The following is a 15,005-nucleotide window of genomic DNA, read 5'->3' as shown; positions in this document are numbered from 1 at the left end:
TGGTTAGAAACATAGACTGTGATATTACTGATTGGTAACTAAAATAAAAATTTACTCTTCGAAATTTATCTTTTAATAGTTAAAAAAAGAACTATTACCTGGACTTTCACAACGATAGTGAGAAGATAATTTAATTGCACTAAACATCTGTTTTCTTAGACCCTCAAATAATTTTCTTTTTTTGAGATTGGGTTTCATTCCTGTCACCCAGGATAGAGTGCAGTGGTGTGCTCTCAAGTCACTACAACCTCCATCTCCTGGGCTAAGGTGATCCTCCTGCCTCAGCCTCCTGAGAAGCTGGGACTACAGGCACACACTACCATATCCGGCTAATTTTTGTATTTTTAGTAGAGATGGGGTTTCACCATGTTGGCTAGGTTGGTCTCAAGTGATTCACCTGCCTCAGCCTCTCAAAATGCTGGGATTATAGGCGTGAGCCACTGCGCCTGGTCTGACCTTCAATTAATATCAAGATGCTACCTCTATTTTCTGTCAGTGGCTCATTTTTTACCTGGTTGATATTTTCTGAAAGTGAATAGTGATGAGAAGAGTATTTGTTAACTTCTCTTTTTCCTTTCCTACTAAGACTATCAGTATTCTCCTGTTTAAGCAAATACCATCCCTCTTACTCGCCCTGGAATATAGATGTACTTTTCTTCTCCATTTTTAGTTTCTAATTATCTATCTTATTTGCAAAGACAACTGATAATGTACCAATCTTTAAGTTTTTATCTTTTTTTTTTCAAATGATTATTTTGGTCATTCATTCAAGGTAAGCACTGGGGGCAAAATTCTTTTTTATTATTTTTATTTTTGAGATGGAGTTCTTGCTCTGTCACCAGGCTGGAGCTCAGTGTCATAGTCTCAGCTCACTGCAATCTCCACCTCCTGGGTTCAAGTGATTCTTCCACCTCAGCCTCCCGAGGAGCTGGGACTACAGGTATGTGCCAAACGCCTGGCTAATTTTTGTATTTTTAGTAGAGATGGGGTTTCACCATGTTGGCCAGGATGTTCTCGATCTCTTGACCTTGTGATCCACCTGCCTCGGCCTCCCAAAGTGCTGGGATTACAGTTGTGAGCCACTGCGCCTGGTCCCTTTTTTATTTTTTAATGAATAACTCTGTTCCCTAGTAGTTTAAGCTATATCATTATCAACTTCTTCTTACACTACAAGCTTCACTTATGACTATATTGCTTGCAAAGCCTAAAATATTTACTCTCTGGTCTATCAACTCCTGCACTAGGCTATACAGCTTCCACAGAATGCCTAACAGTATTTTCTTTCTTTTTTTTCCTTGCAGATACATCAGGATTTCTTTTCTTTTCTTTTTTTTTTTTTTTTTTTTAAAGAAAAGGCATAAGATGCCGTCTTAGCTCAGGCTACTATAACAGAGTATCATAGACTGGGTAGCGCAAACAATAGAACCTTATTTCTCAAGAGTTTGGGGCTGAAGGATCCAATGTCAGGGTGCCGGCATGGCTGGTTCAGTGGGCCCTGTTCCTGTTTTGCAGATAACCTTTTCTTCCTCGTATCCTCATGTGGTAGAAAGCAGAAAGCTAGCTCTCTGCCCTCTTCTTATAAGGGCACCAATCCCATTCATGAGGCTTCCACTCTCATAACCTAATTACCTTGCAAAGACTCCACCTCCAATATCACCACATCAGGGATTAGATTTCAATATATGTTATTTTGGAGGAGGGGGGAAGGGGAATGAACTTTCATTCCATAATGATACTAGTAACTATGGTTCTAATGAATAAGATTATTTAAGTGACTGTGGTGAATTAAGGATGGTCACATGTTGCAAGGTTTCTGACTTCCCTCTCAAGTCAGGAGGGAGCTCTTCTTCTCCTCCTCTTTAATTTCAGCTGGCATGGTGATTACCTTGAGTAATAACAGTAGAAGTGATGCTATGCCAGTTTCAGGCTGAGCCTTTAAGAGCACTGGCAGCTTCTACTTGCTATGTGGAAGCCCGAGCCATCAGGAAAGTAGTTTATTCTGAAAGACTACAGTGCAATGCCATGACTAAAATGAAGGAGAAGGACCCAGATGAGCCCTGCTGATATGCCAGGCATGGGAGTGATATCATTTTGCATCTTTCAGAAAAGCCCAGCCGATGGCTGAATACCACTGAGCAATACCAGTTGATGCTACATGGAGCAGAAGAACCTCCCAATTCCTGACTCAAAAAATTGTGAGATAAAATAAAATAAAATAGAGATAAAAATTGTTTTCTATTTTGGAGACAAGGTCTTGCTCTGTCACCCAGGCATGCTCATGCTCATTGCAGCCTCAAACTCTTGAGCTCCCACCTCAGCCTCCCTAGTAGCTGCGACCACAGGCATGCACCACCACACGTAGCTAATTTTCATATTTTCAGTAGAGATGGGGTATTGCCATGTTGCCCAGACTGGTCTTGAACTCCTGGGCTCAAGTGATCTGCCAGCCTTGGCTTCCCAAAGTGCCAGGATTACAGGTGTGAGCCACCAGGCCTGGCCTAAAATTGTTATTTTAAGCTGCTAAGTTTTAGGAGTTACTTGTTTTGTAGCAATAGATATTAAAAACAGAATTACATATCTGGAAGCCGGGAGCTGACGTAAAAGCCTATGTGTACTGGCTTTGGGACTGGAGCAGGCAGAAATTGGAAGGGCTTCAATGACATTGTTGGTAAGACACTGACCAGTGAAAAACGGTTACTGGAGGCTGGAGAAAAGGGGATTCTTGTTCTCTAATGGCAGAAAATTTGGTAACTGCAATGATATGGAAGATAGTAAATGTACTTTATGGATCCAGTGGTCTAGCTAAGGAGTTTTATCAAAGGAGAACATTCAAAGTGACAGCTGCTTCTAATAACTTCTGATAAAGAACAAGAAAAGAGAGATTAACAGAAGAAAAAAATTTAGCTTATGAGAATTTAGAAGAGATACAGAGAGCCCAGGATAATTCCTTCTAAGTAACAAAAGATTCTGAAAGGAAGACATGGCCTCAAGACAGACTCAATTCAGGACAGTAGGGTGTGGCCTCAGGGCAGAGATGAAGTCAAGGTTGTACCCATCAGATCTGTCAGGGCACAGAAAGATTTAAGGGCATGCCTTGCAGATCCTCTTTGCTAGGCAAAAGAATTTCTAAGGACTCAAGACCAGTGTCTCATAGTATCCTTATAGATAACTGAAGGTAGAAAAGAAGTCTGTCTCAAAAAAAAAAATGAGGGGCTTTTGTTAATCACAGTGAATATCAATAATATTCATATAAATCCACAAAATAACTTAGAAATTCTGCTTGTGGAAGCACTATGAGCTCAGACTGAAGGGGACAAACAGTTCAAAAGAGAAGAGCGCTTGAGGGCACCAACCTTTGGTGCAAGAAAGCCAGCTGACAATGCCATTCCTGGTTGGATTTTAGAATTTCTATGGACCAATGACTGCTACCTACTTCCCATATTCCTTGTTTTTGAAAAGGTGTCTCAACAACTGTTTCACCATTGTATGTTGTACATATGAAAAGCAAGTAATTTACCTTTATTTTACTAACAGGTCTTCAGATTGAGAAATAATAATACTTAAGACATGCAGATGGGAACACCCATCTCCACTGAGGCCTGACTTCATTATCATATTAAACTCTGAGCTAATGTCATAAAGAGATGAGGCTTTGAGACAGCATGAGTGTATTTTGCATATGGGAGGAATGAAAATACTTTTTGGTCAGAGGGGAGACTATGGCAGATTTAGGACAGATGCAAATTCTTTCACACTCTTCCCACTGAGAGGTGTGTTCTGTTTCCCCTCCCTTTGAATCCAGGTTGGGCTATGACTGCTTTGACTAAGAGAGTATGGCAGAAGTGATAATGTGCTAGTTCTGAGATCAGCTTTTAAGAGTACAAGCCGTTTTCCCCTTAGTGTCTGTGAGCCCTGGGCTTCATATAAGAAGTCAGGCTATCCTGCTAGAAAGAGTACAAAGAATAGCCCTGAAACGACAGGAAGAGGGAGAGGGGCCCAGCTAAGCTGTACCTGCCAAGACAGCAGTGAAGCTTTTTGGGAACCTTCAGATCAGCATCAGTTGCCAGCTGACCACCACCAACTGATCTCTGAGAAAAAGGTACCTGAATTAGGAAAATCACATTAGCCAAGTCTTGACTCAATTTTTGACACACAAAATCATGAGATGAAATGGTTGGTGTTTCAACACTAAGTTTTGGGGTGACTTATTAGGCAGTAATAAAAAAAAACACCAATTACTAAAAATATAAAAATGCTGAACCTAATTTGAGATGAAATACCAATACACAAATTTTGATAATCTGTTTATAAAGCTTGTGAACTTTAAGTTTTACTAAATCAAATATAGCTCATTTTGACTCGGAACATACCTTCTAAATTTCCTTCCAGTTTCAATGACATCTGTGGAGCCTCACTAAACTTTGGACTTTTTGTCTCAACAGGAGAGTCAACAATAGCCGACGTGTTTATTTCATGTGAAATACACTGTACTTTTTTTTCTTCAGTAATTAAGGGTTTGTACTTTTCCCCTTCAGGAGAAATCTCTGTGAAAACAAAAAATAAAAAATCATGCTAGTTTTCAAAATGACAAATTTTATCTCTACTGGCATTTAGGGCAAAGTTCAAAAAGCTGCATTATTGCAACAGGCAATTACTAGCTAAGCTCTGTTACATATTAGAAGTTAGTAAGTAAGTGAAGGTATATGAAAGTCAATTTCATTTCAATTGTACTTAATAATTTCTATGGTGGTTAAAACAGTTTACCTTCTTTCTGCTTTTGGTAAAATTAATATATGTATTAGAATGCTATTTTAAAATTATTAACTGTTTCTGTTTATATGTGAAGTAACTCCTAGTTACTTCTAATTGCTCTGAAATTCTCCACACTTTTAATTGGTGCCAGGAGAGAAGAGGTTTACCTCAGAATATCCTGAGACAGGTTCAAAAAAGAAAAAATGGCTGGGCACTGTGGCCCACACCTGTAATTCCAGCACTTTGGGAAGCCGAGGTGGGTGGATCACGAGGTCAGGAGATCGAGACCATGCTGGCTAACACAGTGAAACGTGTCTCTACTAAAAATACAAAAAATTAGCTAGGTGTGGTGGCGTGCACCTGTAGTCTTAACTACTGAGGAGGTTGAGGCAGGAGAATCACTTGAACCTGGGAGGAGGAGGTTGCAGTAAGCCGAGACTGCGTCATTGCACTCCAGCCTGGGCAACAGAGTGAGACTCTGTCTCAACAAAAAAGAAAAAAAGAAAGAAAAATTACTTCAGAATAACTTAATACAGTTATTTACCCCATCACTCCTGTTCATTTGTTAAGATTTTACTTTCCAGCTTACCAGCTCCCCAACACTAATTCTGTCATAACTAATTTAGATGATTTCTACATTTGGACCAATAATCCTTCCAGTAGGTAGGCCTCTTGGTTTGTTGCCCTTCACTCTACCTCAGTCTTCATCCTATCGCCATCACTGCAATTGTCATATCTCAGAGACCTTGTCATTAACTATAGCTTCTTGAAATTTCCAGTGTTAAGTATTTTACCCTCTCATCTCTAACATTCCTTTCCCATGTCTCTCCCTCTACAACTCCAACTCTAAAAGTACTTTACCCCCAATACCTACAATGCACTGTTCCTGCCACATTTTCTGTTATCTCCATTAAAATTCATCTAAAGTCCATCACACACACAGTCATTCTCTTGTGTATCCTCAACTCATCACATTCAAGTGGCAAAACCCCAACCTTGCATAAATTCAATTCTCTGCCTATTATAACATAGCATACACATGGCTAAAATGGCCGAAGAAAAACAGATCCTTGCTCATGGGTCTCAATTTCAATTCACTGTTTCTAAAGCCAAGTGAGCCCTCTGTGTTGCCTGCAGTCCTTTTATAACACTGGGTTAGCAGGAACTGTCCTTAGTTCAGTTAATTTTCATAGAAAAAACTTGTTTATCAACTATTTATAAGTTGTTTTACTCTTTACTTCTTTCTAGTCAACAGAGAACAAAACTATAGTGCTGTTAATGTTTCAGAAGGATTTCCCTGCCCTGTGCTTCAACAGACTGCTTGCGGCAGAGATCACGTTTTTCCTCCTTCACCCCTACCATTCTGCAATAAAATCATGTCTATTCATATCAGGTATCAGGATACCATCCTGCATTATTATTATTAAAAACTGCTTTAGTGGATTCTAACAAATACAAGAAGAAGAATATGAAATAATCAAAATATAGGAGCAAAGCCTATTTCTTATCACTGATGATAAACCTGCACATTTGGAACATCTAAGATCTCAAGGAAGAAAACTTAATAGCTTTAGGAGAAATAATTCAGTATGGTGTCCAGATATAAAATTTTATATCTATATATAGAAAGAGATAGTGGAAGGAAGGGGAGGAGGTTAGGAAATAAATATATATATATATATATAGTTTTTTTTTTCCTGAGACCAGAGTTTTGCTCTGTTGCCCAGGCTGGAGTGCAGTGGCATGATCTTGGTAACTACAACCTCAATCTCCTGGGTTCAAGCAATTCTCCTGCCTCAACCTCCCTAGTATCTGGGATACAGGCACACGCCACCATGCCCAGCTAATTTTTTGTATTTTTATGAGACAGGGTTGCGCCATGTTGGCCAGGCTGTTCTTGAACTCCTGACCTGAAGTGATCCACTCGCCTCAGTCTCCCAAAGTGCTGGGATTATAGGCGTGAGCCACCATGCCTGGCCGGATATCTACACCAGATAAAAATTCTTAAAAAATGGCAAACAAAACAAAACAAAACCAATGAAATATAAAAAGGGAAGAGAAAATAAACAGGGAATTTTCAAAGTAGCAAATCAAAATAGTCAATAGATGGCAACATAATAAAATTACTGACAATCAGAAAAGGAAAAATAAAACCAATGAAATACATACCACATAAGAATAGTAAAAAAAATTTTTTAAGGGACATTGAAAGCTATTTAATATTTAAAAATCAATCAATGCAATTTGTCACATTAATATAATAAAAGAGAAACATTATGCTATTCTACCAATTGATTTAGAAAATGCGTTTGGAGAGAGAGGTTTAATATAGCTGACCAGACACCGGGCACTCACCTGTCCCACAAAGAAGTACCAAAACAGCAAGGGGATAATAACACATTGAATAGAGCATCTAAAAGAGAACACAGGCATTCAGCAGGAAAGTGATGGGGAACCTCTGAGGCATGGAAGGAGAGGGAAGCAAAGCAGTTGGCCTGGCTAGGACTGGCTAGAAGATAGGAGCAACACCACAGATTGACCTGCCTAGGTGCAAGAGAAAGGTAAGAGATCCCCAGCGGTCCACATTCTCACCATGGACTCCTGCAAGCCTAGCCATGGCTCCTCAGCTCTCAAGGGCCCTGAGACTAGTAGAGGAAGCTGCCTGGCATCAAAGTGATGCATTATTCTAGAGAGAAAGTTTGCTGGATCTTATAAACCATTCGAGACCCAAGCAGCTGCAAGATGGTGTCACTTTGAGAGTCCAACCCCCACAAGATAACATCCTGCCCTAGGGCCCTGAATCTCCACACCCCTGGAGCCCCACTGACATCTATTCCACGTCCACCCATAGATTTGCAACCTTGTGACATGAGCTGGACTCAATGCACAACCGGGTCCCTAGCACTCTAGCCCATATACAGTCCAACATCACAGGAAATGGGTAGAGACTGCCCCTGGGAAGAAGGGAGCTGAAGCACGTGCTCCCCAGCCTGGGAGCTGCCTTCCTGGGATCACCGCCACTGACAGCAGCCCAGCCTCTGGTAGCAGCCAGGTGAATGTGCACTAGCATACACCTTTAGGAGCATGGAGATGGGCCTGCTTGGGTGCCATCCTAGAGCCTAAGGTCAGGCCTGCCACACTCACTGATGCCACCACCTGAGAGTGCTATCTGGTAGCTGGGAGACTGATCTACCTGAAACATCTAGCAAACATATCATCTAGGACTGGAGATCAAGCCACCATGACCGCTGATGCTGGTGCCTGCACATACTCAGAGGCTCTGAGGACAGGCCCTCCTGCCTACCACCACCACTACCATCACCACCACCACCACCACCACTACCACCACCACCACCACTGGTTTCTGAGTGTGCAGTTCTAGGGTCCTGGGGGTAGACCTGCCATGCTCAGCACAACCTGTGCCTGAGAGAATCATCACAGGGCTTGAAGACAGACCCACCCTGCCCTGCCTCTGCCTTGGAAGGCCTGTGAGCATCAGCCAGGGGTCTAGGGATCAGTTTGCCCTGCCTATTGCTGCTAGTGCCTGTATAAGCCTTCCAGGAGCCTGGGAAAGGGCCCACCCAGACTATCAGCATCCACACACATCATCTAGGGTCTAAAGATCAACCAGCCCTGCTCAACACAAACTGCTTGCAAAATCACCATACAGGGTTCCAAGTACAGGCCTGCTCTACTTGGTGATGGCCCCATTAGTGCTATGTGCATTGTCTAGAGGTCTGGGGATCTACCCACCTCTGTCTGGTCCCATAGATGCCCAAGCATACCTTCAGAGGCCTGAGGATGGGACCACCCAACCTGCAGCCACTACCACCATATACCTGCCACCTAGAAGCCCAGAGACTGGCCCTCTCAGCTCACCGCCACCACTGCTGGCGCCCATGAGTGCTGATGGTGGACCCAGGGACTAACCCTACCCACCTGGCTCACCATTGCCACTGCTGACACCCAAGTAAGCCATCTGGAGGACCAAGGATTAGCTCACCTGGACCCACGACTACCAATGCCTGAACACCATCTGGGGGATCAAGAACCTGCTTTCTCAGCCTGCTGCCAAGACTGGGGATTGAGGACTGGCTCAACTGTCTCCCTGTCCACAGTAAATCCTTACCAGAGTCTCCACTAATAACCATAGCCTAAGACACATGGGAATTCACAAATACCACTGACACTGATTATAGTCAAAGAAATCATACAAAGACTGTACTCCTGAGCCCACCCAGAATCAAAGCCCAAACACCCTACTCAACCAACTCTATGAATATAACTATGGGAAAAGGTCTTTGCCTATGCAAGCCAATCCATAAAATTGGAAGAAGTGATTATTACAATAGATGCACAGATATCAACATAAGGATACAAGAAACAGGAAAAGTAAGGAAATATGACACCTCCAAAAGAACACAGTAATTCCCAGCAAGATTCCAACAAAAAGAAATCTATAAAATGCCTTAAAAATTTCAAAGTAAAATTAAAGAAGCTAAATAAGGTACAAGCAAACACAGATAAATAATACAAATCAGAAAAACAATTCACGATCTGAATGAGACATTCAACAGAAATAGGTATCATTAAAAATAACCAAACAGGGCTAGATGCTGTGGCTCACAAATCCTAGTGCTTTGGAAAAGGAAAACAGAAGAACCATCTGCAGCCAGGAGTTTGAGACCAACCTGGGCAACACAGGGAGACACTGTCTCTACAGGAAAGTTTTAAAAAAAATTAGGTGTGATGGCATGTGCCTATAGTCCTAGCTAGTCTGGAAGATAAGGTGGGAGGATCTCCTGAGTCCAGGACTTGAAGCTACAGTGAGCTATGACTTTACCCTTTAGCCTGGATGACAGAGTGAAAGCCTGTCTCTAAAAAAGTAAAAAATATTTTATATATATATATAAATAAATATATAAAACATAATTTGAGACCAGTCTGGGCAACATGGCAAAACTGTCTCTATACAAACTAAATAAAATTAGCCAAGCATGGTGCTGCATGCCTGTAGTCCCAGATACTTGGGAGGCTGAGATGGGAGGACCCCTTGAACCCAGGAGTTCAAGGCTGCAGTGAGCTGTGATCACGGCACTGCACTCCAGCCAGGGTGACAAAGCCCTGTCTCAAAAAAAAAAAACCAAAAAAAAACAAAAAACCAAACCTCGCACCCCCACACCAAAAATTCAATGAATAAAAGTACAACTGAGAGCTTCAACAATAAATAGAAAAAACAGTTTCTCAACTTGAAAACAGTTCTTTTGAAACAATCCAGTAAGAAAAAGAAGAAAAAAATAAAATAATAATGGAACTCTATGTGACATATGAGAAACTGTAAAGTGCCCAAATATTCAAATTTTGGGTGTTCCAGGGAAAAAAAGAGAGAGAGAGAGAGAGGTAAAGACACATAAAACTTCTTTAATGAAATAATAGCTGAAAATTTCCAAGCCTTGTAAGAGACATAGACAACCAGGCACAGGAAACTTTAAGGACACAAAAAGATTCAACCCAAAAAGATCTTTTCCAAGGCACATTAAAGTCAAAGAGAATTCTAAGAACAAAAAGAAAAAAGCATCAAGTTACATATAAGGGAAGCCCCAACAGATTAACAATGGCTTTCTCAGCAGAAAATGTATAAGCTAGGAGAAAATGGGATGATATATTCAAAGTGCTGAGAAAACAAAAACAAAAACAACAATAAACTGTCACCCAAGAATACTTTAACTAGCAAAGCTATCCTTCAAAAAAGAAGGAGAAATAAATTCTTTCTCAATTACAGCTTACAAAGCTGTAATGACCCTTAGAGGCAGTGCTACCAGAGTCAGCTAAGTCTGATGTTTCTATGTCAATTTTCTGTCCGGACGATCTGTTCAATGCTGAGAGTATAGTGTTAAAATCTCCAGATATTATTGTATTGGGGGCTGTTTCTCACTCTGGCTCTAATAATATTTCCTGTACACATATGGGTACTCCAGTACTGGATGCATATATATTCACAACTGTTACATTCTCTTGCTGAACTGACCCCTTTAGCATTATATAAAGACCTTATTTATCTCTTATAGTTATTCTCTTGAAATCTATTTTGTGTCATATATGCAGAGCTGCTTCTGATCCTTTTTGGTTTCTATTGGCATAAATATCATTATTCAGCTTTTTAGTTTTGGTCTGTGTGTGTCTATAGGTACACTTATTGTACATTTAAAAGTAACTAGAATAGATGGCCAAATAGGAACAGCTCTGGTCTGCAGTTCCCAGTGAGAACACTCCAGAAGACGAGTGATCTCTGCATTTCCAACTGAGGTACCAGGTTCATCTCACTGGGACTGGTTAGACAGTGAGAACAGTTCAAGGTGGGCAAGCCAAAGCAGGGTGGGGTACTGTCTCAGACAGGAGGTGCAAGGGGCCAGAGAACTCTCTCTCCCAGCCAAGGGAAGCCATTAGGGACTTTTCCAGACACTCTGGCAATCCACCTCTGATATTGTGCTTTTTCCATGGTTTACACAACCTGCAGACCAGGAGATTTCCTCTGGCACCTACAATGCCAACGCCCTGGGTCTCCAGCACAAAACTGGGCAGCTGTTTTAGTTGGGTGGCACCTGAACACCAGTGAGACAGAACCACTCATTCCCCTGCAAAAGGGGGATGAGGCCAGGGAGCCAAGTGAACTGGCAAGCTAAGATCCACTAGCTTGAAATTCTTGCAACCAGCACAGCATTCTGAGCTCAACCTAGGACATTCAAGCTTGGTGGGGAGAGGGGCACCTGCCACTGCTGAGGCTCTGGTCGGCGGTTTCAACATTGCCTGTGTAAACAAAGCCCCTGGGAAGTTTACACAGCAGCTGGACGGAGCCCAGCATGGCAGCTCAGTAGGCCTCTGTATGCAGACTGTTAAGTAGATTCCCTTCTTGCTGGGCAGGGTATCTCTGGAAAAAAAAAAAAGACAGGAGCCTGTCGGGGACTTACAAAGTCCCAGCCTTTCTGGGACAGAGCACCTGGGAAAAGGGGTGGTTATTGGTTCCACTTCAGCAGACTTAAATGTCCCTCCTTGGCATCCCTGAAGGGAGCAACGGATGCCCCAGCACACTGCTTGAGCTCCATTAAGAAACAGGCTGCCTCCTCAAGTGGCTCCCTGACACACCATGTATTCTAACTGGGAGACACCTCATACAGGAGAGCTGTGGCTATATCTGGCAGGTACCCTTTTGGGACAAAACTACCAGAGGAAGGAACAGGCAGCAATCTTTGCTGTTCTGCAGCCCCTGTAGGTGATTCCCAGGCAAGAAGGGTCTGGAGTGGACTTCCAGCAAACTCCAGCAAGACCTGTAGCAGAGAGGCCTGATTGTTAGAAGGAAAACTTACAAAGAAATACCTACAACATCAACAGAAAGGATGTCCACTCCGAAACCTCATCTGAAAGCCACCCACTACAAATACCAAGGGTAGATAAATCCATGAAGATGGGAAGGAACCAGTGCAAAAAGGCTGAAATTGCCAAAAGCCAGAATGCCTCTTCTCTTCCAAGGGATCACAACCCCTCATCAGCGAGGGAACAAAACTGGATGAGTGTGACAAATTGACAGATGCAGGTTTCAGAAGATGTATAGTAACAAACCTCTCTGAGCTAAAGGAGCATGTTCAAACCCAATGTAAGGAAATTAAGAAACTTGAAAAAAGGTTAGACAAAATTCTAATGAGAATAACCAGTGTGGAGAAGAACATAAACAACATGATGGAGCTGAAAAACACAGCATGAGAACTCCATGAAGCATATACAAGTTTCAATAGCTGAATCAATCAAACGGAAGAAAGGATATCAGAGACTGAGGATCAACTCAATGAAATAAAGCGAGAAGGCAAGATTAGAGAAAAAAGAGTGAAAAGAAATAAACAAAGCATCCAAGAAATATGGTATTATGTGAAAAGACCAAATCTACATTTGATTGGTGTACCTGAAAGTGATGGGGAGAACGAAACCAAGTTGGAAAACAAACTTCAGGATATTATTTAGAAGAACTTCCCCAACCTAGCAAGGAAGGCCAACATTCAAATATAGAAAATACAGACAACACCACAAAGGTATTCCTTGAGAAGAACAACACCAAGGCACATAACTGTGAGATTCACCAGGGTTGAAATGACGGAAAAAATGCTAAGGGCAGTCAGAGAGAAAGGTCAGGTTACCCACAAAGGGAAGCCCATCAGACTCATAGCAAATCTTTCAGCAGAAATCCTACAAGCCAGCAGAGAGTGAGGGCCAATATTCGACATCCTTAATGAAAAGAATTTTCAACCCAGAATTTCATATCCAGCCAAACTAAGCTTCATAAGCAAAGGAGAAATAAAATCCTTTATGAACAAGCAACTACAGAGAGATTTCGTCACCACCAGGCCTGCCATACAAGAGCTCCTGAAGGAAGCACCAAACATGAAAAGGAACAACCAGTACCAGCCACTGCAAAAACATACCAAACTGTTAAGATCATTGACACTACAAAGAAACTGTATCAACTTACAGGCAAAACAATCAGGTAGCACCAAAATGGCAGGATCAAATTCACATGTAACAATATTAACCTTAGAGGTAAATGGGCTAAATGTCCCAATCAAAAGACACAGGCTGGCAAATTGGATAAAAAGTCAAGAACGATTGGTGTGCTGTATCCAGGAAACCCATCTCAAATGCAAAGACACACATAGGCTCAAAATAAAGGGATGGAGGAAGATTTACTAAGCAAACGGAGAGGAAAAAAAAAAAAAGCAGGGGTTGCAATCCTAGTCTCTGACAAAACAGACTTTAAACCAACAAAACTCAAAAGAGACAAAGAAGGGCATTACAAAATGAATGGTAAAGGGATTAATGCAACAGGAAGAGCTAACTGTCCTAAATATATATGCACCCAATACAGGAGCGCTCAGATACATAAAGCAAGTTCTTAATGATCTACAAGGAGACTTAGACTCCCACACAATAGTGGGAGACTTTAACACCCCACTGTTAATATTAGACAGATCAAAGAGACAGAAAATTAACAAGAATATCCAGGACTTGAACTCAGATCTAGACCAAGCAGATCTAAGAGACATCTACAGAACTCTCCACCCCAAACTGACAGAATATACATTCTTCTCAGCATCACACTGCACTTATTCTAAAACTGACCACATAATTGGAAGTAAAGCACTCCTCAGCAAATGCAAAAGAATGGAAATCATAACAAATAGTCTCTCAGACCACAGTGCAATCAAGATTAAGAAATTGACTCAAAACCGCACAACTACGTGGAAACTAAAAAACCTGCTCCTGAATGAATACTGGATAAATAATGAAATGAAGGCAGAAATAAAGATGTTCTTCAAAACCAATGAGAACAAAGACACAATGTACCAGAATCTCTGAGACACATTTAAAGCAGTGTCTAGAGGGAAATTTATAGCACTAAATGCCCAAAAAAGAAGCAAGGAAAGATATAAAATCAAGACCCTAATGTCATGATTAAAAGAACTAGAAGGGCAAGATCAAACAAATTCAAAAGCTAGTAGAAGGCAAGAAATAACTAAGATCAAAGCAGAACTGAAGGAGATAGAGACCAAAAAAAAAAAAAAAAACCCATGAAAATCAATAAATCCAGGAGCTGTTTTTTTTTTTTTAGAAGATCAACAAAATAGATAAACTCCTAGCCAGACTAATAAAGAAAAGAGAGAAGATTCAAATAGATGCAATAAAAAAAGATAAAGGGGATATCCACCAATTCCACAGAAATACAAATTACCATCAGAGATTACTACAAACACCTCTATGTAAATAAACCAGTAAATCTAGAAGTAATGGATAAATTCCTGGACACTTACACCCTCCCAAGACTAAACCAGGAAGAAGCTGAATTCCTGAATAGAACAGTGACAAGGCATGAAGTTGAGGCACCAATTATTAGCCTATCAACCAAAAAAATCCGGGACCAGACAGGTTCACAGCTGAATTTTGCCAGAGGTATAAAAGGAGCTGTTAACATTTCTTTTGAAACTATTCCCGAAAATACAAAAAGAGGGAATCCTCCCTAACTCATTTTATGAGACCAACATCATCCTGATACCAAAACCTGGCAAAGACTCAACTAAAAAAGAAAACTTCAGACCAATATCCATGATGAACATCAATGCAAAAATCTTCAATAAAATACTAGCAAACCAAATCCAACAGCATGTCAATAAGATTATTCATCACGATCAAGTCGGCTTCACCCCAGAGAT

At 41.2% G+C, this 15,005-nt stretch overlaps 1 protein-coding gene across 25 annotated transcripts in view; it reads right to left on the bottom strand.

Moving 5' to 3' along the window:
• Positions 1-15,005, bottom strand: part of NEK1 (NIMA related kinase 1) — a 257,207-nt gene that overhangs the window by 66,539 nt on the left and 175,663 nt on the right. For 13 of the 25 annotated variants that reach the window (XM_078366260.1, XM_078366263.1, XM_078366258.1 and 10 more), the window contains one exon: positions 4,371-4,544. The exons of the other annotated variants lie outside the window; for them this stretch is intronic. In XM_078366260.1, coding sequence (XP_078222386.1) covers positions 4,371-4,544 — 174 coding nt within the window. The remainder of the gene's footprint in view (positions 1-4,370; positions 4,545-15,005) is intronic. 25 annotated transcript variants of the gene reach the window in all.

Source organism: Callithrix jacchus, chromosome 3 (assembly GCF_049354715.1).
Source record: "Callithrix jacchus isolate 240 chromosome 3, calJac240_pri, whole genome shotgun sequence".
Lineage (NCBI taxonomy): Eukaryota > Metazoa > Chordata > Mammalia > Primates > Cebidae > Callithrix > Callithrix jacchus.
This window is presented reverse-complemented; position numbering and strand designations above follow the sequence as displayed.